The 26,748-nt window shown below is 44.6% G+C and overlaps 1 protein-coding gene across 6 annotated transcripts in view; it reads right to left on the bottom strand.

Annotated features, from left to right (window-relative positions):
• Positions 1-26,748, bottom strand: part of eea1 (early endosome antigen 1) — a 142,556-nt gene that overhangs the window by 86,865 nt on the left and 28,943 nt on the right. For 3 of the 6 annotated variants that reach the window (XM_038810968.1, XM_038810972.1, XM_038810973.1), the window contains 8 exons: positions 21,202-21,323; positions 18,510-18,564; positions 18,348-18,413; positions 10,657-10,696; positions 8,412-8,525; positions 6,665-6,786; positions 4,296-4,451; positions 3,420-3,437 (listed from right to left, as the gene is read on the bottom strand). In XM_038810968.1, the coding sequence (XP_038666896.1) occupies positions 3,420-3,437; positions 4,296-4,451; positions 6,665-6,786; positions 8,412-8,525; positions 10,657-10,696; positions 18,348-18,413; positions 18,510-18,564; positions 21,202-21,323 (693 nt within the window). Of the gene's footprint in view, positions 1-3,419; positions 3,438-4,295; positions 4,452-6,664; positions 6,787-8,411; positions 8,526-10,656; positions 10,697-18,347; positions 18,414-18,509; positions 18,565-21,201; positions 21,324-26,748 lie in introns of those variants that run through there. The other 3 variants (XM_038810969.1, XM_038810971.1, XM_038810974.1) reach the window with 3 other exon arrangements.

The following is a 26,748-nucleotide window of genomic DNA, read 5'->3' as shown; positions in this document are numbered from 1 at the left end:
TGAGTGGTAAAGCAAAAAGTGCAGTGGATACCGGAAGACTGCAGAGTGATTTGTATAAGTTACGTGAATGGGCTAGGGTCTGGCAGATGGAATACAATGTTGACAAATGTGAGGTTATCCATTTTGGTAGGAATAACAGCAAAAGGGATTATTATTTAAATGATAAAATATTAAAACATGCTGCTGTGCAGAGACCTGCATGAGTCGCAAAAAGTTGGTTTACAGGTGCAACAGGTGATTAAGAAGGCAAATGGAGTTTTGTCCTTCATTGCTAGAGCTATGGAGTTTAAGATGAGGGAGGTTATGCTGCAATTGTATAAGGTGTTAATGAGGCCACACCTGGAGTATTGTGTTCAGTTTTGGTCTCCTTCCCTGAGAAAGGATGCGCTGACGCTGGAGGGTGTGCAGAGGAGATTCACTAGATTAATCCCAGAGCTGAAGGGGTTGGATTACGAGGAGAGGTTGAGTAGACTGGGACTGTACTCGTTGGAATTTAGAAGGATGCGGGGGGGCGGGGGGGGGGGGGGGGGGGGGGGGGGGGGGGGGATCTTATAGAAACATATAAAATTATGAAGGGAATAGATAGGATAGATGCGGGCAGGTTGTTTCCACTGGCGGGTGAAGCAGAACTAGGGGGCATAGCCTCAAAATAAGGGGAAGTAGATTTAGGACTGAGTTTAGGAGGAACTTCTTCACCCAAAGGGTTGTGAATCTATGAAATTCCTTGCCCAGTGAAGCAGTTGAGGCTCCTTCATTAAATGTTTTTAAGGTAAAGATAGATAGTTTTTTGAAGAATAAAGGGATTAAGGGTTATGGTGTTCGGGCCGGACAGTGGAGCCGAGTCCACAAAAGATCAGCCATGATCTCATTGAATGGCGGAGCAGGCTCGAGGGGCCAGATGGCCTACTCCAGCTCCTAGTTCTTATGTTCACAGCGCCAGGGTCCCAGGTTAGATACCCGGCTTGGGTCACTGTCTGTGTGGAGTGTGCACGTTCTCCCAGTGTCTGCGCGTGTTTTCTCCAGGTGCTTCCTCCCACAAGTCCTGAAAGACGTACTGTTAGGTGAATTGGACACTCTGAATTCTCCCTCTGTGTACCCAAACAGGCGCCAGAATATGGCGACTAGGGGCTTTTCACAGTGACTTCATTGCAGTGTTAATGTAAGCCTACTTGTGACAAATAGGATTATTATTATTTTTATTTTAAGGTTACACTTCCAAGATTGTAGATCATTGGGATTGAATGGTCCAATCTTGCTCGTGTGGTTTTCACAAGGTCAGAAATGAAAACAAAGATTCAACTAAAAACCATTAATTTATGCAACTAAAAAAAATTGGCATGCAGCAATAACTGACGCTCGCCATAAACAAAGTAGCAGAATGGTGCACTGTTAGCCTTATATGATGCTTGTGTGGTGCTTGTGTCCTGGACTCAACTTGCAACCATTCCCACCCATCACACAGTTAGACATCAAGAGCAGACTTAATTGATCAACCCATTTGAACACAGGCCACAAGAAAACCTACTCTTAAATCCTACTGCCAACTCTTAAGTGCTGTTGAACTTAAATAATGATCCGTTGGAAGATTTGGCCAACTGCAGCTTCAGTGTTTTAAAGGCTAAGCCAAGTTAAACTGAAGTAAGACCAAAAACAAACTGGAACACACAGGTCAGGCAGCAGCTGTGGAGAGAAACAGAGCTCATGTTCCTGATTGACAACAGTCCAAGTGGGGAGGGCAGGGCAGGAAGAACAAAGGAGAAGGTCTGTGATAGGATGGAGGCCAGAGGAGATGAAATAACAAAAGATTTATGACCGCCAAAGCGAATGGGAATAGACAGTAAAAGAACCAAAAGAAACATCCAAATGAGGGGCGAATGGCTGGGAAAAAACACGGGTGAGATTCTCAGCGGCGGGAGGCAGCCTGCTATTGGCCAGCGACGGGAACCTCTGGTTCCTTTGCTGTCAGTGGGATTTCCCATTCAATCCACCCCACACCGGTGGAAACCCATGGCGAGGGTGTGCCCCTGCCGTGGAGAGCCAGGAGATCATGCCCCATGACTGAATGCAGCATGAAGGAACAAAGAGAGACACTAGATTGACCCAGGAAAACAAAAAGATTTTTAAAAGAACACAGATGATGATGTTTGGGAGACCAAACACAGATCAGGCGACCGCTTTGCAGAACACCTCTGCTCAGTCTGCAAGCACAAGCCCATCATTTCAATTCTCCGCCTTGCTCCCACTCCGATCTTCCTGTTCCAATGAAGCTCAACTCAAGTCTGAAGAACAGCACCTTATTTTACAACTCGGTGCTCTACAACCTTCCGGACTAGAGATCAATAACTTTAGATCATTTCCTCAGCCTCTATCTTGTTCAAAGTGGGATTTTTTCTTCTTTTGTTTTGCTTTGCTGGGTCAGTTTTTGACTTGTTTCTTTCTTTAATAATAATAATAATCACTTATTGTCACAAATAGGCTTCAATGAAGTTACTGTGAAAAGCCCCAATCGTCGCCACATTTGGCGCCTGTTCGGGGAGGCCGGTACGGGAATTGAACCCGTGCTGCTAGCATTGTTCTGCATAACAAGCCAGCTGCTTAGCCCAATGTGCTAAACCAGCCCCTAACCCATCATGCTGCATTCAGGTGTTTTATTTTTATGTAGCCATTCACACTCCTCATTTGAACACAACCTTTCATTGCTATATCCATTATCTTGGGCTACTGCTTCATGGAATCCTTTGTTATTTAATCTCCCCGTCCACCCGACCACAGGGTTTCTTCTGTTCTGCCTGCCCCCTCTCCCTTTCCTCAGGCTACGTTTTTATCTTTCTTCAATTCCGTAGGAAGGTCAAGCGGCCTGAATTGTTAACCTCTGTTTCTATCTCCAAAGCTGCTGAGATTTCCCAGCCATTTTTCATTCTTATTTCAGATATTCAGATCCGCAGCAGTTTGCTTATGTGTTAAACTGAAGGAGTTGTGTGCTACTGATTCTAACAAGAACAAATGTACCAAAGTCATCTTTAGAACAGGGTGTCTTGCAGAGTGTGAGTGTACAGTATTTTATTAGAGCATCTTCACATGTTCCAGCCACAATCTTCACATCACTGACTCATCACTTGGCTGTGGGTGAGATGTCGGGACACCCCAACGTTGAAAATCAGAGCAAACACTTTGCAACACGGCACTGTGCCTCGTGCAAGTCAGTGCAGCCTCAATAATAACTGTTACCCCAACAAGTAATTAAAGAGATGTTAGGTTTTCAATCAAATGGTTAAAATTTTAAACAAAGTCCCATCACATAAATCCACTGTGAGTCAGGTAGAGTCTTTCAGAAATGACTGAACTACAAACCGATTTGCTGCATTGGGTTTGACAATCAGGAGAGGGTTTGGTTCGAGAGGGATAGTGTGAAGGTTTACCTCAAGTTTATGTTTCTCCAAGGGGAAGCAATCAGAAGAAAAACAGAAAATGAAGAATGACAGCATGGCAGATGGAGAGAAATTCAACAACTTTACATACAGCCAAATTATACAGTGAAAAGCATCAACACTTGAGTCCATTATTTAATGCTTTTGAATGATGAGAACTAGAAGTAAATTGATAGGACGACAAAAGACAGCACAGAATCACACGGGCACTGGTTCAGGAGACTCACTCAACATATATGACGCAGTTCTAACCTATCCACCCAGCCAGAAATGGGCAGGATCGGGTACAAGACAGGTTTGACATCCCATCTCATGGGTACTCCGCCTGGGATGTTCGATACGGAGTGCCCCACGTGTAAACACACGCACATGTGTGCAGACACACGCACATACATGCACAATAATGTGGTGATTAAACATGTAATATGAGGTATTGGAGAAACGAAATAACGTGAAATTTGTAGCTTTATGACATTCATTTAATTACATAGGCAGTTTTGATGATTTGGAATACACTGTCAGAAAGGGTGACACAAGCACATGCAATTGGATCTTCGAAGCACACTGGATATACACTTAAAAAGGAAAATAAAATCAGGACTACGGGAAAAGAAGTTGGGGGGTGAGATTAATTGGCTAGCTCTTCTTCAAAGGGCTGGCAAAAGCATGATGCGTCAAATGGCCACTTCCTGAGCTGCAAGATTTTATGAGGCTGTTCAGGAATCAGTGTTTTCATGGGCAAATAATCAAGCAAGTTACAGATCTCGGAGTTCAAAGGCACAGCTTTAATAACAGTTGATTATTCAGCATTTCATACTACAAGCTGTATCAAGGGTCGCTGTCAGACAGTCATGGATGTGATCTTACCTCTGCTGTGTTATGTTGTATCTTCAGCTGCACATTTTCATCTGTCAGTTTGTCCGATCGCCTCTCCTGTTCAAGACTCATCTGATCCATCAGGGTCTGAACCTGCACCAGTTCCTTCTTCAGAACTGTCACATCCTCCAGTCCAGGCCGCTGAAGCTATGATGCGAACACAGCCTCAATGAGATTCCTGACCAATGTTAGTCCAGGAGCTAAGGGCGGCTTCTATTTTATTGCCTGCCAATAATACCAATTAACCATTTCCTGTTTCACATTTACTAACAAGGTAAAGGACGGATTCGGTGGGTCTAAATGCCTAATGGGTCATTTATTTTACCCTCAGGATTCCTCATTTTATGATTCAGCTTGGGGTTTTCTCATAACTATTTAATTTTTTCACATTTTTTTTTATGGGATGTCGGTGACATTTCTTGGTCATCTCTCGCTGCCCTGGATGCATTGGCAGTTAATCCAAGTGGGATTGGAATCACATATAGGCCAGACCAAGTAACATAAGATCATAAGAATCTGGAACAGGAGTAGGCCATTCTGCCTCTTGCGCCTACTCCATCATTCAATGTGATGCTGGTTGATTTAATTGTGGCCTTAATTTCACTTTTTTGCCTGTCCCCCATAACCTTTGACTCCCTTGTCAATTAAAAATCTGTTTAACTCAGCCTTGAATATAACCCACTTCTCGCTGTGTAAGAGAATTCCGAACACTAACAACCCTCAGAGGGAAAACCCCATTTCTCCATCTTTAATGGGAGACCCCTTATTTTGAAACTTGCCCCCTTGTTCCAGATTCTTCCATGAGGGGAGAGGCAGCAATGGTGGCACATCAGTGAGCCACTTGGGTTTTTAACAACCAAATAGCTGCTTTCATCTTCAGTTTCTCTGGCACCAGCACATGATATATTAACTCCAATTTCACAACATGCTACAGTGGGATTTGAACTCACAACTTCTAGTTTACAGTGCAGTACCAGAACCAGCAGATTAATTTTCCTGGAATCTGAAGTAACAAAAGGGAAGCAGATTCAATTGGAATTGTCAAAGGGAAAAATCGGAAATAAAATTGAAATGAAGGAGAGCTTGGAAAGCTCGTACAAAGAGCCTCACAATGGACCCGGCGACCACTTTCTGCCTGGTGGAACTCATATATGCAGCAATGGTCCCAACATACCGCTGGGGTACAACCGTTCAGATTGGGCAGCATCTATTCATCCTAACGGTTTGCTATCCTTTATTTTGCTATCCTTTAGCCAATAGTTGCTGCTTCACTTCCCTTAATGATTTGTGCCTCACTCTGTCTGACCGAGTTACAAGCTGGGAAGAATAATAGTGTTTGGCACGAAAGAGGTGATGCGTCATTCCCATTGGAGGTCAGAGGTGATAATGATAGCTAGAAGATCAATAGATGAAAGAAGGGTGGATATTTTAAAAGTCAAGAGGTGGATGCAACAAAAACTGCCCCAGAACCAAATAATTATAAACAGTTGCTTGGTAATACAGAACTTGAATATTGCTGAAAAGAGAGACATCAGAGGATATAACAGGACGTAGATCAGTTGAAGACTTGGGCGGAGAGATGGCAGATAGAGTTTAATCCGGGCAAATGTGATGTAATGCATTTTGGAAAGTCTATTACAGGTGGGAAATACACAGTAAATAGCAGAACCCTTAGGAGTATTGACAGGCAGACAGGTGTATAGGTCCATAGACAACTGAAAGTGGCAATGCAGGTGAATAAGCTAGTCAAGAAGGCATATGACATGCTTGCCTTCATCAGTCGGGGCATTGACTATAAAAATTGGCAAGTCATGCTTCAACTGTACAGAACCTTAGTTAGGCCACATTTGGAATATTGCATACAATTCTGGTCACCACGTTACCAGAAGGATGTGGATGCTTTGGAGAGGGTACAGAAAGATCTTGTCTGGTCTGGAGGGTATTAGCTATGAAGAGAGGTGGGATAAACTGGAATTTTTTTCATTGGAGCGAAGGGGGTTCAGTGGTGACCCGATGAAGGCTTACAAAATTACGAGTGGCATGGACAGGAGTCAGACACCTTTTCCCAGGGTTTTTCCCAATTAATTGGGGACATGATTGCCGCAGACTTGGAGGGCCAAAAGGGCCTGTTCCTGTGCTGTACTGTTCTTTGTTCATGTTGTTGAAGCTTTTCATCTTGCACTCATCAGGACAAACATAAGAATGCCAAATTTCAAACTATCACAATAATTTGTACTACAGGAGAAAACTAATTATACTGCAGGGAAAGACAAATCTCCAAGGCTTTGCCTGATAGCTTGAATTCTGTAGCTACTTTCTGAAATGAAGCTAGATATCCAAACACGTTAAAGCTCACGCACCAATTCATTCTGGAGTTTTTCAGTTATGGTCCTCCCTTTTTCCAGCTCTTCCATTAAGGATTTCAGTCTTGTCTCTGCAAGGTCCCTGTGGCTTTTCTCATCATCAAATTTTGCCTTAATATCTGCCAAGGAATGAAGAATATTAACCGACGTAGGATGTTCAGTTGCTTTCTAAAGGGCAGGTTTTTTGGAATTGATTTGCCTAATTAGCATCGGATGTCAGCAGGGGCTGGCGTCAGCACTCTTGTCTATGAGTCCGAGGTTGTGGGTTGAAATCACATTTCATAGACATGAGCATGTAAAGGCCCTGTTCAGTCCTGAGGGAGTGCTGGATGGTCAGAGATGCCAACTTTCAGTGAAGACGGCAAACTGAGTCCTGTCTGCTCTCCCGGGCAAACGTAAGAGATTCCACAGCCATTTTGCAGAAAAGCAGGGGAGTTCTCCACAATGTCCTGGGCAATATTTATCCCTCAACCAACATCACAAAGAGAGATATCAGGTCATCATCGCATTGCTACTTGTGGGAGATTGCTGCATACAAATTAGCTACTGCTCTTCCTACATTAGAGCAGTGACCATATTTCAAAAGGATTTAATTGGATGTACAGTGCTTTAGAACATTTGAAGTTGAGAAAATAACTGGGAGCAGTGCAAAGCAGGTCAACAAGGGAGCATTGTGAAGCAGTCCAGGAGCAGTGAGAAGCTGGTTGACAGGGGTGAATTGTAAAGCAGAGCGGCAGCAGTGTGAAGTAGACTGAATAAGTGTGAAGCTGGTGGACAGAGGAACATTGCGAAGCAGACCAGGAGCAGTGTGAAGCTGGTCGACAAGGGAGCATTGTGAAGCAGACCACCAGTAGCGTGAAACTGGCTAACAGGGGAGTACTTTGAAGCAGACCGGGAGCAGTGTGAACTTGGTTAACAATGAAGCAGTGTGAAGCGGATAAGTGTAAAGTGGTTCATTTCAGTTGGAAGAACTAAGTAAGGCAAAATAAAGGGTAAAATTCTAAAGGGGGGGTGCAGTAGCAGAAGGAGTTGGGAGTATATGTGCACATATCATTGAAAGTGGCAGGACAAGTTGAGAAAATAAGTTAATACTGCATTCAACATCCAGGGTTTTATAAATCTGGGCACAGATTATAAGAATAAAGAAATCATGATGAGCAGGTATAAAATACTGGTTTGCCTTCATCTGGAGTATTGCATCCGTTCTCGGCACCACACTTTAGGAACAATGTGAAGGCATGAGAGAGGGTTCAGAAAAGATTTACAAGAATGATTCAGAGGTTGCAATTCAATTAAGTGGATTAGTTAGAGAAGCTGGGGCTGTTCTCCTTTGGAGAAGGGTGGCAGAAGATTTGATAGAGGTGTTCAAAATGGTGAGGGATGTAGACAGAGTAGATACAGAGAAAATGATTCCATTGGCAGAAAGATTGAGAACCACAGAACACCAATTTAAGCTGATTGGCAAAAGAAGCAATGGCGACATGAGGAAAATCTTTTTTTTAAAATACAAACTGGGATTGGTTCAGGTCTGAAATGCACTTATGGCTTTCAAAACAAAATTGGACAATTATCTGAAGAGAGAAAATGTGCAGGGTTCCAGGTAAAGGCGGGGGAGTGAAGGTACAGGAATTCCTCTCGACGAGAAACATAAGCCAAATGGCCTCCCTCTGGGCTGCAACCATTCTGTGAAATGCAAATCTTCCTTTCATGTAACTCAGTTCTTCAGCGAAAAACTCTCACTCACCTACTAATTCAGTCGCTAAAGTGGCAGCTTTCTGTTCCAACAACTCATTCATCTGCTTGGCCTTCATACCTTCTACCTGTGCATCTTCTAATTGGCGCTTGAGATCTGTTAGCTCTATGGAAAGAACAAACAAAATTAGATGAGTAAACTACCTCAGAGTTACTGCTTGACAAAATTGCTGAAACAGGATTAAAAGGATGGCACGGTGGTGCAGTGGTTAGCACTGCTGCCTACGGTGCTGAGGATTTCGGGTTCAATCCCAGCCCCAGGTCATTGTCTGTGTGGAGTTTGAAATTTCTCCCCGTGTCTGTGTGGGTTTCACCCCCACAACCCAAAGTTGTGCAGGTTAGGTGGATTGGCCACACTAAATTACCCCTTAAATGGAAAAAAAAAAATTAGGTACTCTAAATTTATTTTTTTAAAAAGGAACAGGATTGAAGTAATCGGTAGCATTTCTTAGAATCATAGAATCCCATCGAGTCTCCAAAAAAGCACCCTACCTAGGCCCACTCTCCTGCCCTATCCCCGTAACCCCACCTAATCTGCACATGCTTTGACTGCGGGAGGAAACTGGAGCACCCGGAGGAAACCCACAGAGATATGGGGAGAACGTGCAAACTCCACACAGGCAGTCACCTAAGGCTGGGTGAGAAATGTGCTGTTTATAAGCCCTATTTTAATCAGTGGGATGGTGCACTGCCCTGGGTGGGGTTAGTAAGGTGCAGGGCCAGCTGGCTGGTGGATCCGGGCATGTGCTGGGTGTCTTGGAGATACTGACTCCTTTGTCTCAGTGTGTTGGACTCGGCCAAATCCGGCGCTGTCATCGATATCCTGTTGCCCTCTTATACCTAGGATGTTCCTTCTCGAAGGCCCTTATTAGTGACACCCTGAAAGGCTGGCTTTTTTTGATATGCTTGAATATCCTTGGTTTTCTGACTCCTACATGCATGAGGGCCTGGGTTGAGCCGGATCCTGTGCTGTGGCTGATATCCTGTTGCCCCACCTCCCCCCTTATGGGTGGGACGTTCCCTTAAATGAATGAGCAGCTTTTTCTCTTGGGGGTGGGCGTGCGTCAGAGGAATACAGACTTATGGTTTTATCTTGGTCCTCTTTCATCCTGAGAACCTTTGCTCCTGGTAACTCTCCCTTTTTTATCCTGTCTTGTTTAATGTGTTGGAAAGTGCGCTGACCACGATCCAAATTTATAGCTGCAGTATAAATATGTGATTGTTCTGTACTGTACCTGAGGTTGGGATTATGTGGCGTTATATGGTATGTGCAAAACATCTTTCTACAACCGGGGCTCGTGTATTTTCTTTGTATTTTTCTATTTTTGTTATGGTGAGGTTGAAGAAGCTGTGATCAGCTCCTGCAGGAAGGTTACAGTATGTCATTAGCACCACTGGTGTTGTTGGAGTTATGTTCTGGTGCATGCCCGAATATAGCACAAAACGTTCATCCTGAGCTCTCGTGGTCATTATGAGCCATTGTCACGTGGGAAGGTGTGCACCATTTTACCATGTTTCCATGGAATTACCTTCTCTCCTTGTTAGCCCGTGGTGCATATAGGGGCACCAAATTGAGTCCAATGATTGTACTGAGCCAATTATATTGCTGTTCCCCATAGTATCTGGCAGCACAGTGGTTAGCACTGCTGCCTCACAGCACCAGAGACCCAAGTTCGATTCCAGCCTTGGGTGACTGTGTGGAGTTTGAAAGTTCTCCCCGAGTCTGCGTGGGTTAGGGATTTCAGCTACAAGGTTAAGTTGGAGAAGCTGGGGTTGTTCTCCTTGGAGCAAAGGCGATTGAGGGGAGATTTGATAGTGGTGTACAATATTGTGACAGGTTTGGAAATGGACAAGGAAAAGCTGTTCCCAGTAGCTGATGAGACAAGGATTAGGAGGACACAGCAAAAAGATTTTTGGAAAGTGGTGCACAGGGAACAGAAGGAAGAACTTATTTTTCTTTACGCAGCAAGTGGTAACGACCTGAGCTCGAGGGTGGTAGTAGCAGAAAACAATCACCTATTTCAAAAGGAAACTGGATGGGCAATGGAGGGAGATAACTTGCAGGACTATGGAGATAGAGCAGGGGAATGGGACTGACTGGATTGCTCCGTGGACACGGCCTTCTTCTGTGGCATAAATGACTCTTAATATATATATATATATATATTTTTTAAAGACTGGCAATTAGCAGTTTAATTGCAAATTGTTGGAAATATCTTCAGTGGAACTCAATTTACCTGAAGGAACAGGGGACATCACTCCACCGGACAGGAATGCCTGGAAAGAAATGCGGGAACGAGTTTACAACACCATATTAAACACCTCACAAAGTCAATTCGATTGATGGAGATGGGGATATCTTTAAATAAAAGAACGCAGCAATAATTCTAGAAGTGAGCTCAATGTAGTCCGATATAAATATTTATTTTTAATGTTTTTATTGGGATTTATAACATTTAGTAACACAAGATTTATACGCAAGAGACAGAGCCTTTGGCAAAAACCACAAAAGAAGAAATCAAGCAACAGAAACTTCATAAACAACTGTACAACAGGTTGTCACTTTTCCTGTAACCCAGGTTCCTGGCAATCAACGAGACGAAGACCAGGTCACTTGCCCCCTCCCTGTGTAGAGCACTGGATGCTCAGACACCATGAAGGCCGCCACAGATCGGCATGGCTCCATCTCGACACCCACTACCTTGGACATGGCCTCAAAATGGCAGTCCAGAACTCCCAGAGTCTGGGGCAGGGCCAGAATATTTGGGTGTGGTTGGCCAGGCCCTTTGGCACTTATCTCCACCCCCAGGAAGAAGCTACTCAAGCATGTTTTAGTAAGGTGTGCTCTGTGCACCATCGTGAGCTGCATCAGGCTTAGCCCAGCGCAAGAGGAGGTAGAGTTGGTCCTGTGCAGTGCCTTGATCCAGACTCCTCCCCCTATCTACATGCCCACCTCCTCCCCGCATTTCCATCTGGTCTTGTCTAGTGGAGCCCTGGCCTTTCCTACGAGTCATCCATAAATGAAATGAACTGAAAATCGCTTATTGTCACGAGTAGGCTTCAATTAAGTTACTGTGAAAAGCCCCGAGTCGCCACATTCCGGCGCCTGTCCGGGGAGGCTGGTGTTGGAATTGAACCGTGCTGCTGGCCTGCCTGGTCTGCTTTAAAAGCCAGTGATTTAGCCCAGTGAGCTAAACCAGCCCCTACATTTGTCGCCCCTATCATTGTGCCCAAAAGCGTGTTTCCAGGTCTCTGGGGAACGTTTTTGTTGCGGAGACAGTCGTGCGGCTGCAGGTATCTGAGCTTGTTCCCTTTCGGGAGTTGGAGCTTCTCAAGATTGTTCCCCAGGGTTGCCAGTCTATCGTCCACGTGCATGTCCTTTACTCTCAATGTCCTTCTGTCCTCCCTCCATGTTCCAAACGTGGCATCTATCTTCGCCGGTGTGAACCTATGGTTATTGCAGATGGGGGCCTCGATTGACATAGCACCAAGCATGAAGTAGCGCCTAAACTGGCACCAGGTCTTTAGTGTGGCCACTACCATCGGGCTCCTGGAGTGTGTGTTCGAGGGGCCAGGGGTATGCGGTAGTCAGTGTTCGGAGAGACTTCCCCATGCAGAAGCTTCCTCCACTCGGGCCCAGTCCACCTCCGGTTCCCTCAGCCACACCTTCACTCTCTCCATGTTTGACCGTGAGTCGTTGGGACATCTCCCGCAAGCATGGGGCCAGTGCTGCTGCAAATATTTTGTAGAAGTCGACTGGGAACTCATCCGGTCCTGGCCCATTGCCTGACTGCATGGAATTAATGCATTCCACAATTTCACCCAGTCCTAGCTGTGCTTTCAGCCCTTGTTTCCTGTCTTGCCCCAGCACAGGTATATCCAGTCTGTCGAGGAACCGCTTCATCTTCGAGTCCCCTCCAGAGGTTCGGAGGTGTACAAACATTAGTGAAAGTTTGCAACGGGCAAGTTAGGATCTGCCACCATCCTACCATTTCTGTCATAACTTGCGCTCTCTCTTTTGTGGCTCTTTTCTTAACTGGGGTGGTTGCCAACATGCAGCTGGCCTTGTTTCCATCTTCGTAAAAGCCCCACCGCCCCGTGCCTGGCAGAGCTGGTGGACTGCCTTCCATGTGGAGAGCAGATCAAATTCTATCTGCAGCTTTTTCCTCTCTGCCAGCAATTCCAGGATGGGGTCATTGAGTATCGCCGATCCTCATCCAGTAGGGGCTAGTTTAGCAAAGGGGCTGGTTTAGCACAGTGGGCTAAACAGCTGACTTGTAAGGCAGAACAAGGCCAGCAGCGCGGGTTCAATTCCCGTACCAGCCTCCCCGAACAGGCGCAGGAATGTCGCGACTGGGGGATTTTCATAGTAACTTCATTTGAAGCCTAATTGGCTAGCTGTAAGAAGACAGGGGGTGGTTGTTGATGGGATATGTTCAGTCTGGAGTTCAGTTACTAGTGGTGTACCACAAGGATCTGTTTTGGGGCCACTGCTGTTTGTCATTTTTATAAATGACCTGGAGGAGGGCGTAGAAGGATGGGTGAGTAAATTTGTGGATGACACTAAAGTCGGTGGACTTGTGGACAGTGCAGAAGGATGTTGCAGGTTACAGAGCGACATAGATAAGCTGCAGAGCTGGGCTGAGAAGTGGCAAATGGAGTTTAATGCAGAAAAGTGTGAGGTGATTCATTTTGGAAGGAGTAACAGGAATACAGAGTACTGAGCTAATGGTAAGATTCTTGGTAGTGAGGATGAGCAGAGATCTCGGCGTCCATGTACATAGATCCCTGAAAGTTGCCACCAAGGTTGATAGGGTTGTTAAGAAGGCGTACGGTGTGTTAGCTTTTATTGGTAGAGGGATTGAGTTTCGGAGCCATGAGGTCATGTTGCAATTGTACAAAACTCTGGTGCGGCCGCATTTGGTGTATTGCGTGCAGTTCTGGTCGCCGCATTATAGGAAGGACGTGGAAGCATTGGAAAGGGTGCAGAGGAGATTTACCAGGATGTTGCCTGGTATGGAGGGAAGATCTTATGAGGAAAGGCTGAGGGACTTGAAGCTGTTTTCGTTAGAGAGAAGAATGTTAAGAGGTGACTTAAAGAGGCATACAAGATGACCAGAGGATTAGATAGGGTGGACAGTGAGAGCCTTTTTCCTCGGATGGTGATGTCCAGCACGAGGGGACATAGCTTTAAATTGAGGGGAGATAGATATAGGACAGATGTCAGAGGTAGGTTCTTTACTCAGAGAGTAGTAAGGGCGTGGAATGCCCTGCCTGCAACAGTAGTGGACTCGCCATTAAGGGCATTTAAATGGTCATTGGATAAACATATGGATGATAATGGAATAGTGTCAATGGGCTTTAGATTGGTTTCACAGGTCGGCGGAACATCGAGGGCCGAAGGGCCTGTACTGCGCTATAATGTTCTATTGTACTTGTGACAATAAAATATTCTCATTTCATTTTCCAGTATGGAGTCGCTCAGCCGCTGCTTGGCTCTCAATTCTTTCATGTCCCTAAGGGCCCTAGATGCTATGATTTCCCCCCTGATCACCACCTTCAGTGCCTCCCATAACGTGGAGGGTGAGACCTCCCCATTCTGGTTGCAGGTTACATAACCGTCTATGGATTGGGATATCTTTGTACAGAATTCCTTATCAGCGAGGAGAGCTGTATCCGAACTCTGCGCCGTCCCAGTTTGGGGCTTATGTTTACCATAACTATCGGGGTCCCTTCCAGGATCCCGCTCACCATTAATGAATCGGCCCCTGCGTCCATCACTGTGCTCATCGTAACCACAATTTTAGTAGGAATCGTCTCTCACACTCAGACAATACAGGTAAAATGACTTCACGTGTATAGTTACTATACAACAAACATTACCCACCACTCAGTAACCAAGTAAATCACATATATATATATTATATATATATATAATATATTTTCATATACTTAGATGTTCCAATATTTTTTATAAATAACACAACAAAGGAAGTAATATACAATGCAAAACAGGTACAGAACAGAACAAGAATTATTGTAAATATAGGAATAAGCAAATAACTTAAACTCTATACCCAAAGTCCCTAAGAGCTGACACTGTTGCTAGATCTTTGAAAAAAAGAGATAAACGGTTGCCATCTCAGGTAGAATCTCTCAACACAACCCCTGATGGTAAATTTCATTTTCTCCAGATGCAAAAAGGGCATTAAGTCCCCTAACCTGCCAGAGGCACTGGGCGGAGCGGAAACCTCCAGCCGAGCAGTATCCACCTCTGGGCTACCAATGAGGCAAAGGCAACAACGTCCATCTCGACCCCAGAGTGAACAGCCAGAGTGCCTGAAACCCCAAATGTGGCCACCAGCGGACATGGCAGTAATTCTACTCTGAGAATATTAGACAGAGTGTTAAAAGAGGAAGCCCAGATACTGGCGAGTCAGGGACAGGACCAAAATATATGTGTGTGATCTGCAGGGGCAAGCCAACAACAGTCATGTCTGTTCTCAACATTCGGGAAAAACCCACTCATCCTAGCCTTGGTCAAGCGTGTCCTATGTAGCACTTTGAACTGAATTAGGCTCAACCGGGCACATACGGATGTGGAGTTGACCCTGTATAGGCTGCTCTCCAAACCTCACTTGAGTGTAGGGCTCATTTCACTCTCCCGTTTCGCCCTCACCACACTGAGTGGGGAGGGATTGGATGAGAGAATGTGGTCATATAAGTCTGAGATGGACCCCCGGCCTGACCGAGTTAAGGACTGAATCCTCTCCAGTAAGGTGAAAGGTGGAGCCAGAGGAACAGGTTATCCAAATGCTTGAGTCCCTTCAATTTACACAAGTTAAAGGTCGAGTCCAGCCCTGAAGGTAAGAAAAGGTTAGGGCCAGTGAAGGCAGGGAGAAGAGTTTAAAATGTTGTTGGTACCGTTTCCAGATTCTAACAGAGGAGACCACCACCATGTTTGAAGAAAAACTAGTGGGAGAAAAGGGCAATGGTGTCGTAGCTATGGCTAGGAGAGTGAATGTAGTACAAGAGCGAGCCTCCATTTGGCCCCAGATTGAACCGGGATCACTGATTCACAGTAAAAAAATTTGGACAGCCCAGTAATAAAACGATAAGTGTGGGAGAGCCAAGCTCCCTGTCAGCCTTTCCCTCTGGAGTAGAACACTGTGGATACTGGGATTCTTGGCCGCCCGGATAAAAGCAGATATCGATTTACTAACCTTGATAAAAAAGGATGTGGACAGGAAGAAGGGGAGGCATCGAAAGAAAAAGAAAAATCTAAGGAGTATGTTCATTTATGTTGTTTGAATCTTGCCCACCAAATATAATGGAAGGTTGTTGCACCACTGCCAATCCATTCTAGCATTGTTGTTCAGGCTGAAATAATTCAATCTGTAGAGTGAGGCCCAATTGTGGGCCACCCTGATCCTCAAGTACTGAAAACTTGTACTGGAGAGGCGAACGGGTCGGACCCCAAGGAGTTGATCCTATGGCTATGGTCAGACAATGCAGTCTCAATGGCCTTCATTGTGGCTCCTTGTGCTTCGACAGCCTGGCTGGTGATCTCGAGAACTGAACCAATGGGGAGGCCGAGGTCACTTCGATTGATCTTGAAGTCAAGCACTGTCGATATTGCTCGAGCTCAACCGTCAAAATTCTGCTGAGTGCTTCGGCCATTGGTGGAGTGGCTGGGGAGGAAGCTGCCTTCATCATCTTCCCTCCAGTTGATCGGTGGGAGGCTTCAGAATCTGAAGTCGAAATTCAAGCCAATTCTTTTCCAGCTTGCTTCCCCTGGACATGGCAGAGATAAGGGAACTCTACCCAGTGGATTTACAGGCTTTTTCCTGTAAGTTAAAGACCCATGGTGCCAGGAAAAAGGGTAAAAAGATCAGATTTGCAGCGAGTCATCTCATCCGTGTCTCCCCCTCAGATTGCACCACCTGAAGTCCTCCAAGCACTTATTATACAAGTAAAGCACTCACATCAATCAATAAACACAACCTGCTTTTCCTCTCACCACTACCAGCAAAGAGACAAAAAAAGGTTAACATTCATAGAACATAGAGAACATAGAACAGTACAGCACAGAACAGGCCCTTCGGCCCTCGATGTTGTGCCGAACAATGATCACCCTACTCAAACCCACGTATCCACCCTATACCCGTAACCCAACAACCCCCCCCCCCCCCCCCCCCCTCCTTAACCTTACTTTTTTTTTTAAGGACACTACGGGCAATTTAGCATGGCCAATCCATCTAATCCACACATCTTTGGACTGTGGGAGGAAACCTGAGCACCCGGAGGAAACCCACGCACACACGGGGAGGACGTGCAGACTCCGCACAGACAGTGACCCAGCCGGGAACCGAACCTGGGACCCTGGAGCTGTGAAGCATTTATGCTAACCACCATGCTACCGTGCTGCCCCTTTTTTTTAAGAACATAGAACAGTACAGCACATGCCCTACAACCCTTGCTTATCAAACATTCTTATCAAGTTATCAGAAATGCAACCCAGCTGTGCTTCAACAGCCCCAGGTAATACAGGGCTTACTCCAAAGACTCCTGGGTGAATGTTTGTTACGTTTTATGTCTCCTTGTTACACATGGGGTATTTCTCCCACTGACCCCCTCAAACATCTCCGCGAAGTTTGAGCGCTTCTTTCGGATTCCCCCTCACACAATCAATCTTCATATCAAGAAAATAAACTTACCATCTTAAATCTGCTCTCCTTTCAAACTAAATGTTAAAAAAAGAAACCCAAACTATGTTGTGGCATTAACTTGAGATCACAGAGCAATGTGCCACTTGATGCCAAATAACATGACTGCAAATCCAAGCAAAAATTGGTTTTTACACCTATTAGGACTTTTGATATTGTAAATCGCCAAGAATTGGAAGACAGATTATTGCACTTAAGACATGAAGCTTCCTCTGGTGCACTGGTTAACAGCACCATTTTAAGCATTGTAATGAATACTTTTAAAAATCAATTATTTTATGTGCATTACTGTTCTTTTAAAATTGTACCCAGCCAGATCTTATATTATTTATATTCATCACTACAACTTAAGATTTGATAAATCTTCAATCTGTTTGCCACTGAATTATGCTTTTTTAGACATATTATTAATAAAGTACAACTTTCCTGCGACAATCAAAGAATCATACGGCCCCCTGTTTGAGAAAGTTTTCTAATTTGTGCCATTTCGCCTGGCTCTTCCCCCCTAACCCTACAGATTTTCCCTATTTCATTATCAAGTCAATTCCCTTTTGAAAATCATTACCACCTATTCGGGCAGCGCACAGTGATCATTACAACTTCCTGCATATTGAAAATTCTCATGTTCCTCCCCGTTCCTATGCTGATTATTTGGAATCAGTGCCCTCTGGTTAGCGACCTTGATGTCACTGGAAATGCTTCTGCCCCATTCACTCTGTCGAAACCTTTTGCGATGTTTGGACGCCTCAATCAAATCTCCTCTTAATCTTCTCTGCTCTAAGGAGAACAATCACCGCTTCTCCGTTATTCCCACATAACTAAAGTCTTTTATGCCTGGTACCATTCTAGTAAATCTACTCCACACTCTAGCAAAGGCATGATATCCTTCCAAAAGTGTGGGGCCCAGAACAGAACACAATACTCCAGCTGAGGTGGAGTCAGTGTTTTATTAAGCTTTAGGATAACTCCCGTTTTTTGTACTCTATTTCTACTAATAGAACCGAGGCTCCCATGTGATCTTATTAAACTTTTTATAAAGTAGCGTTTTCAACACCCTAATCCAAGTATCAGAAAGACAATCAAGGCTGCCGTCGTATGGCCTAGTGTGCAAAAGGTTACACAAATCGGACTGTGACACTGCTTTCAATCCAGCTGGTTAGATATCTCAAAGCTTGGCACTTAAGGTATGTGAAAGGAATTACTTGCTTCAGCTGTCCTTGCACTTTATCCAGTTCTTTCTTCAACTCTTGCGAGAACCATCGCTCCTCCTGTGGAGGGAACAGATCAGCGTTTGAGTACAGTAACCCCAGTGGTTACATGCAACAATAGGTTGGGTGCAGAAATCTGAAAGTGCATATTCCAACCTTTAAGGAGGCCTGTAGATCTTGCACCTCTTGTTGATGGAGTGCGAGGCCGTCTCTGCACGAGAAAGGGAGACATTATTATAGTGGACGGATACCGTTCTGATACATGCAACAAATAGAAACAACTCCCTTGCCCTCCTTCTTCTCCAAGTTGTGTGACTGCAGCATCAAATTAATTTACTGTCAGTAATAAATAATGATCAGCAACAGCAATGTAGGAAAACACCAAGGGTGTTCAAACACCCCTGAAATGCGCAACTCCTTCTTTCAGAAGAAGAGTGCTTAGATCACATGAGAAAACAAAACAAAAAACAAGGGATGCCCTTCCCTATATTCTCTAGAATTCAGAAGAATCAGAGGAGATCTAATGGAGTTATACAAGATCATAGAATCATGGAAATATAGTATCCCTGCAGTGCAGAAGGAGGCCATTCAGCCCATCAAGTCTGCACCGACCCTCTGAAAGAGCACCCTACCTAGGCCCATGCCCCCACCCTATCCCCGTAACCCCACCTAACCTTTGGGATATCAAGGGATAATTTAGCATGGCCAATACTCCTAACCTGCACATCTTTGGACTGTGCGAGGAATCTGGAGCACCCGGAGGAAACCCACGCTGACACGGGGAGAACATGCAAACTCCACACAGGCAGTCAGCCGAGGCCCTGATGCTGTGAGGCAGCAGTGCTAACCACTGTGCCACCAATGATAAAGGCGTTCACAAAGTAGATATTTCCTCTTGTGGGGCAATTTAGAACAAGAGATCATAGTTTCAGGATAAAGGGTAGCAGATTTAAAACAAGAGATGAGGAAAAATTACTTCTCTCAAAGTGTTGTGAATCAGTGGAATTCACTGTCCCAGAGTAATGGTAGATGACAGGAGTAAATTTGAGGAGATAGACAGATTTTTTTAATGAGTAATGGGTTGAAGGGTTATGGAGAACGGGCAGGAAAGTGGAGTTGAGGCCGAGGTGAAATCTGCCAGCCTCGTATTGAATGGCAGAGTGGGCTTGAGGGGTTCAATTGTCCACTACTGCTCTAGTTATGTTCCCAAGCTGGTCGGTAAAATTCAACCAGTCAGAACTAATCAGTTGAGCTGGATGTTTGCCAGGACATTGCAGTTATTGATTAACAGCAACACATAACCAGCATTAGGACTTGATACTTTGTCCAGTAAGACTTTCTTCCCCTCCAGTCACTTAATTCGAAGGGTTAGGTTAACAGAAGTGATAATGTTTCCATTTGAACTGATCGATTCAAAAACAAAAAGTTATAATGCACTTTTATAAAACACTGGTTCAGCCTCAACTGGAGTATTGTGTCCAACTCTGGGTAGCACACTTCAGGAGCAATGTGAAGACATTAGAACGGGCGCAGAAAAGATGTACACGATGATCTCAGGCATGAGAAACTTAACAGATGCGAGAAACTGGGGTTGTTCCCCTGAGAGAAGGCTGAGGGGATTTGATAGAGATGTTCTAAATCATGAGCGATCTGGACAAAGGGCAGATAGAGAGAAACTGTTCTCAGTGGCAGAAAGGTTGAAAATTACAAGGCACAGATTTAAGGTGCTCGACAAAAGAACCAAAGGCAACATGAGATTTTTTTAATACTCAGCAAGTGGTTGGGGTTTGTAATGCACAGCCTGAGCGGATGGTGGACGCAGATCCAACCGTGGCTTTGAAAAGGGTACTTGGGCAATTATTTCAAGAGAATAAATATGCAGGGTTACAGAGAAAGGCAGAGGTGTTGGACTAACTGAGTTGATCCTGCACAGAGCCAGCACAAGACATGGCAGGCTGAATGGTCTCCTTGTGTGTTTTAACCATTCTGTGATTCCAGTTTTAAACAGGAGCAATTTGAAGCAATTCTCTTTTGTCTCACGAAGTCAGGTCCAAATATTTCCCCTCCCCTACACTACCACCCCATGTCAAAACCATATCTACCCTAGAGGGCCCATCAGAATCAGAATCTTTAGGGCACAACACTTAACACTTTTCATAAGGCATGCAGAGAATGCAAGTATGTTTATTCCAACCGTGAGGAGGCACAAAAGTGAGTTGTAAACGGTCTCTTTGATTAGGGGATACATCCAATTTTCAGAACTTTCATCCAGAATATATAAAAACCATTAAATTATACACAGAACTTGGTAGGGTGGAATTAGACAAGTAGACAGAGAGAGGCATTCTCCATCCCAGCTGTTTTACAATGTGGCTTTGTGCCCAGACTAGTCATTTGGTCACATTTTCTGGTAGATGCCCCGATTTGATTTATTTTAATCCTGGAAGTGCTCACCAGCCGATTAGGTACTGTTTGATGTATCTTTCTGCAGGGAACACGACAGCCAATTTGCACAAAGCAAGATCCCACAAACAGCATTTAGACAAATGGTCAGTTCTCCCACCTTTAGTGTTATTGGCCAGGAGGAGGAACTCAAACCCCCAACTTTCTGACTCAAAAGGCAAGTGAGTATTACCACGGAGCCTAGGCTGATTTTTGTTTTAAAAATTGACTGATAAATTAGTGTGAATGATTAGACACGTGGATTATACCATGTTTCATCAAGTGTGTTGAACAGAAAAGCATCGTGGCTGTAGAATTAACCCAAGATGTCTCATGTCAGCAAAAAACCCAGAAAAATAGCAGAAAGTTGCTTCCAAAAGCCTATTTTCAAAGCAAAGAAACAAACCTTCTCGAAGCTGCTTCTTCTCTGGGGCCAGAGTCATTTTCCTGTTCGTGAAACGCTTCATAGTGTTTGAAGAGATCTTCTGCTGAAGTGTGAGACTTCATACACAGTGGGCAAATAAAACCCTGTGAAAGGAAGGGAGACACAAAATTAAAGAGGCCTAGTCGCACACACCCAAATATACACAAAGGAAGTTCATCATTGAAATGGGAAGCAAAGAAACATAACACCTCACAGCTGAAGTTAGCAATGCCAAACAGGTCATGCCAAGCACACAGAGTCACTGGGGAAATCAGAGGACAAGGGAAATCAGAGGACAAATGCACTACAACACAGAAGCACTGACTGGTGCAGAATCAGACAACGAATATTGCATGCTGCCTGTGTGCACGAGTATTCATCTCTGGCTATTGGTATATTACAGTCAGCTCTCCCAACATATCCTCCATGATCAACAAAGCCTCACCCCTCCACTCCCGACAATCTGCCGCTGCGTCACTCTTCAGACAACAGTGCCCTCTCCGCCCGCAAACTGTTGGGGGTCTCCTTTAAATATGCATATCAGGCTCTGACAAATATTTTAACCCAACACCTGACACAGGATAGAGAACCGGGCAATCTCTCCCCAGGCCCAACCCATCAAGCTGGATTGAGGGCATCATTGCTACTGGGTCCCAGGTTGCAGCCTCATGCTGATAAATTCTTGCTCACGTCTGCCTGCCAGGTTGCGCTTCCCACCCAGAGTTAAGAGCCCAATTATGGAAAAGAGACCCGAAAGGTAAAATGAAGGCTCGAGTTAGGAACTGGTTGCAGGTCGGGGCTGATCCTAGAGATGGAGCAGGCTGAGCAGAGGAGCTAATGCCATGTGCTAGAGGAAGGCCCTCCCATCTCCTCAAGCATAATGGGGTTGAGATGGGTAAGGACAGGGTGAGAAGAATGAAGTCTGCTTAGAATCATAGAATGCACAATGACCTTCAAGGGGCTGGCTTAGCTCACTTGGCTAAATCGCTGGCTTTTAAAGCAGACCAAGCAGGCCAGCAGCACGGTTCGATTCCCGTACCAGCCTCTCCGGACAGGCGCCGGAATGTGGCGACTAGGGGCTTTTCACAGTAGCTTCATTGAAGCCTACTCGTGACAATAAGCGATTTTCATTTTCAAGTACTATAAACAGCCCTTTTCCATTGAGACGATTTGATGCCTCTTATTGAGGACTCCTTTTCACACCTATCTATCAAATACAATAACATGCATTTATATGGCACTATTAACACAGCAACACATCCCCAGGAGTGTTACCAAACAAAGGGAGGCACAGTGGCTAGCACTGCTGCCTCACAGCTCCAGGAGCCCACGTTTGATTCCAACCTCGGGTGACTGTGTATAGTCTGCACGTTCTTCCCACGTCTGCGTGGGTTCCCTCCGGGTGCTCTGGTTTCCTCAGACAGTCCAAAGATGTGCAAGTTAGGTGGATTGGCCACACTAAATTGCCCTTAGTGTCCAAAGCTGTGCAGATCCGGTCACGGGGCTAGGGCAGGACAGACAGTGAATGGATCTGGGTCGGGTGCTCTTTCCAAGGGTTGATGCAAACTCGATGAGCCAAATGACCTCCTTCTGCACTGCAAGGATTCTAAACCTGCTTCATACTTAATTATTTGGTTTCCCTCCCTTATAACTTACAGAATCTGTGCTATCCTCACCGAGCTGCTCTATTCTCTTGCTGTACTTCAATTCAAATAGAGAAAATTGACTGAACAGGCAAATCAATGCAGTAATATTAAATGAAAAACGCAGGATGCACGTCGACTATGACATTTCAATCAGCTCTGTCAGTAATCAAATTCATTCTGGCTCGATAACTTGTATTTTGTGATGAATGTAGGAATTTCAGTTATATTGTATTGTAGGTATTTAATGCAGTAAGGGTTAAAATCCTGGGTTAGTGTGTATGTGACTGCCGCAGTCAGCCAGAGCTGCAATTAAAGCATCAGAAAAAGCTTGGGATAATAGAGTTTTGTTTGGATAAAGGAAGTTAATTAGATTTCACAGTATCAGGCATTTTGCAGAAAAGCAGTTTTAGATTGCGATGTGAGCAGGAGTCGAGCATCTGATCTCACTGCAGTCTAGTTAAAGATATGCCTGTGGACAATTAGCAGTTTCTTTCCAAGCAGTTCAGAACTGTAATTGGAAGGTGAGCTGAAACAAGCGGAGAAGCCGCTTCTGAAGAAATACAGCCAGACTTTCTGCATGGTTCTGACAGGGTTTTTCTTTAAAGGCATGCCAAAAGATCTCCCTTTCTCAAAGTAGTTGATCGAGACATCTCTATACAGCAGGTATTCCTGAGTGCTGACCATATTTGAAAGTGAATTGAGAGCAGAGATGTTTTTTTTGAGAGTGGGAATAAAGACAGCAGTTAAGGGTTAGTGTGTCACTGTATTGATTAGCATTGATAAAGGGATAATTGCAAGTTATTTTCTTGTGTCAAGTTGAATATATTTCAATACTGTGTTAGTATTAAAGTTTGTTTCAATATACCTTGCCCGGGATTCTCCGCCCCGCCACATTTCTGTCCCCACCAGCCGGCGGGATTCTCCATTCCTCACAGTTTTACAAAAATAAAATAAACTACTGGGGTTTCTGCCCAGTATCCTAGCCATTGTCGGGGTTTGGTCCGGGATCGTAATTATTTTTCCCTTAACGCAATAAAGTGTCATGAGGTTCTTTCACAGGAGGGTCAGAAAATGAAACTGCGCGAGTTTCCTATGGGTGCTCCGGTTTCCGCCCACAGTGCAAAGATATGCAGGTTAGATGGACTGGCCATGATCAATGTGCAGGGGATAGGGCAGTGGAGTGAGTCTAGAAAGAGTGTGTTCTTTTGGAGGGTTGGTGCAGACTTGATGGGCTAAATGATCTCCTTTTACACTAGGGATTCTATGGATTTCCTGCATAGCCTCTATTTCCAAAGCCCTTTATTCTAAACACTTTCCCCTACCATGTCAAACATTTATTCTTCCCTTAACAATTTAGCGCTGAGACGCCCAACCCTGAACAAGACTTGAATACTTGGGAGGCTTATTCAACACCAGTCTTCCATGTTTGGATGTTCAACAACAGAAAGTCTAGCCTGATGAGCAATTCTTCTCTCATCGCAAACCTTTCCCTTGCCCATCTAAAGTCTTTCTCTGTCACTACCATGGTCACTGCTCTTCTGAATTTGGGTCTCTCAAATTCCGAATGCGTGACCCTCTTCCTTTTCTTCAAAGCTCAATGCATCAGAGTCGAGTGCAAAGGCAACAAGGTGGAGAAACCCATTATACACACAGTCTACAAATAATTGACCTCCAACGGATTCCCTTCAAGGTGACTGGAGAGGCCTATACAAGGACAGTGAAGAATTGAAATTATGCAAGGATACAGAGGGGAGTGAGGAGCAATTATTCCACCATTGAATGACAGGAGAATGTGGATCGAACACTCCAAAGAACACTAATATCTCCTTGCCCGAAAATACAGACTGCGTACAGAACTGGTTTCTGATGATTCTTTTTTTCAGGAGCTCCTATAATCGGGATCTTAGAAAACAAGTAACTGTAGTTTCTAATATTTATAGTCCAACTATCTTTGGGGGGGGGGGGGGGGGGGGGGGGGGGGGGAATTCTCAAGGTTATTACTGTTTACTGTTCAGCATCGGAGGTACATGGTTATTATGGAAAAAACAGTCAGCATTGCAGTGAATAGTTTAAACCTTACAACCCTCAAGTAATGGCACAGTAGCACAGTCGTTAGCACTGTTGCGTCACAGCAGCAGGGTCCCAGGTTCGATTCCTGGCTTGGGTCACTGTATGTGAGGAGTCTGCACGTTCTCCACGTGTCTGGATGGGTTCCTCCTGGGTGCTCCAGTTTCCTCCCACAGTGCAAAGACGTGCTGTTAGGTAATTTGGACATTCTGAATTCTGCCTCTGTGTATCCGAACAGGCACCGGAATGGGCGACTAGAGGCTTTTCACAGAAACTTAATTGCAATGTTAATGTAAGCCTACTTGTGACAATAAAGATCATTATTAATTAATTACCCTAGTAAGTGAACAAGGTTAAAATCAAATAGATGCAGTTATGTTTGAGAGATCCTTAATGTGCTACTTTCCGGAATAGAATTTTAGACTCCAATTTAAAAAATGGTACTTATTTGTTTCTGCCTTTGTGAGCAGGGTATAGTCAATACATAAAACAGTCTAGTTTTTAATACTGAGCATCTGTCTACAACAGGGGTGGGCAAACTAGGGCCCGCGGGCCGCATGCGGCCCGCCAAAGGTATTTCTGCGGCCCGCCAAGTCATTTAAAAAAAAAAAAAATATTTAAAAAATTTTTTTTATTTTTATTTTTTTATTTTTTTTTAAGTTTAATGGGGGGGGCTGTTGGGTTACTCACTGGTATAGGGTGGATACGTTGACTTGAGTAGGGTGATCATTGCTCGGCACAACATCGAGGGCCGAAGGGCCTGTTCTGTGCTGTACTGTTCTATGTTCTATATGAGGCGCCCAGAATCATAACCGGGTGAAGTAATTCTTTTACTTAATATACTATGCGGCCCTTTGTGAATTGTGAATTTCTGAATGTGGCCCTTGCACGGAAAAGTTTGCCCACCCCTGGTCTACAAGCAAGCACACAGATTTTTGATATGCAAGTGATGCAATAGGGTTGTTTAAAGAAGGTCACTAAATTAGGAGCTGTTGACGATAACAGGTACAGGTTGAAAATCCTTTATCCAAAATGCTTGGGGCTGAGTGCGCATCGGATCTCCGAATTTTTGGAATTTCGGAATATACTGTTCATGCGTGGCGCGCATTGGGAACTGCGCGTGTGCGGAACGTTGGGAACAGTGGACCGCCCAGAAGCCTTGTGGGATTCCCCACTCACGACGTTGTGTCAGCGTTCGATTAAAGTGCAGATTTTGGATATTTTCGGTGTTCGGAATTTCAGATAAGGGATACTCAACCTGTATTACTAATTGTTAGTCTTTAAAAAGACAATAGTCATGGTTTCTGCTATGATCAGATAGCAGAATCAACTGTCCAAGAGCTTACACCTCAAGTGGTAAAATGGTCAGCATCCTTCCTAATGCCTAAACATTGAAAAGTCCTGTATGACCTTCAGACAAACCTGCGTCCACCGTACATGTGAAAACTGTTCGTTCGATTACAAGATTGTTATAAAAATCCAACCAGTTCACCCATGTCCTTGAGGGAAGGAGATCTGCTGTCTTTAATTGGTCCAAGTTACATGTGGCTCCAGACTCTCAGCAATGTCACTGATTTTTAACCTCACTCTAAAATGGTCCAGCAGACCAGTCAGTTGTACCAAGCTGCTGTGATAAGGTAATTGATGACATTACCTACATCACACCGACTACTGCAGCTCATGATATCCTAGTTGGCCGGCAACAACTACATTCTATGAATTTTTTTAAAATCCACTTCATGCGAGGTTCGTAGGGAAAACCAGGAAAGCAAATTCCCCAGAAAGATCGTCAACCGGATGCAGGTGGTGATTAAGG

The sequence above is a fragment of the Scyliorhinus canicula genome, chromosome 11 (genome assembly GCF_902713615.1).
Source record: "Scyliorhinus canicula chromosome 11, sScyCan1.1, whole genome shotgun sequence".
Lineage (NCBI taxonomy): Eukaryota > Metazoa > Chordata > Chondrichthyes > Carcharhiniformes > Scyliorhinidae > Scyliorhinus > Scyliorhinus canicula.
The sequence above is the reverse complement of the archived record's forward strand: the minus strand, read 5'-3'. Positions and strand labels throughout refer to the sequence as shown.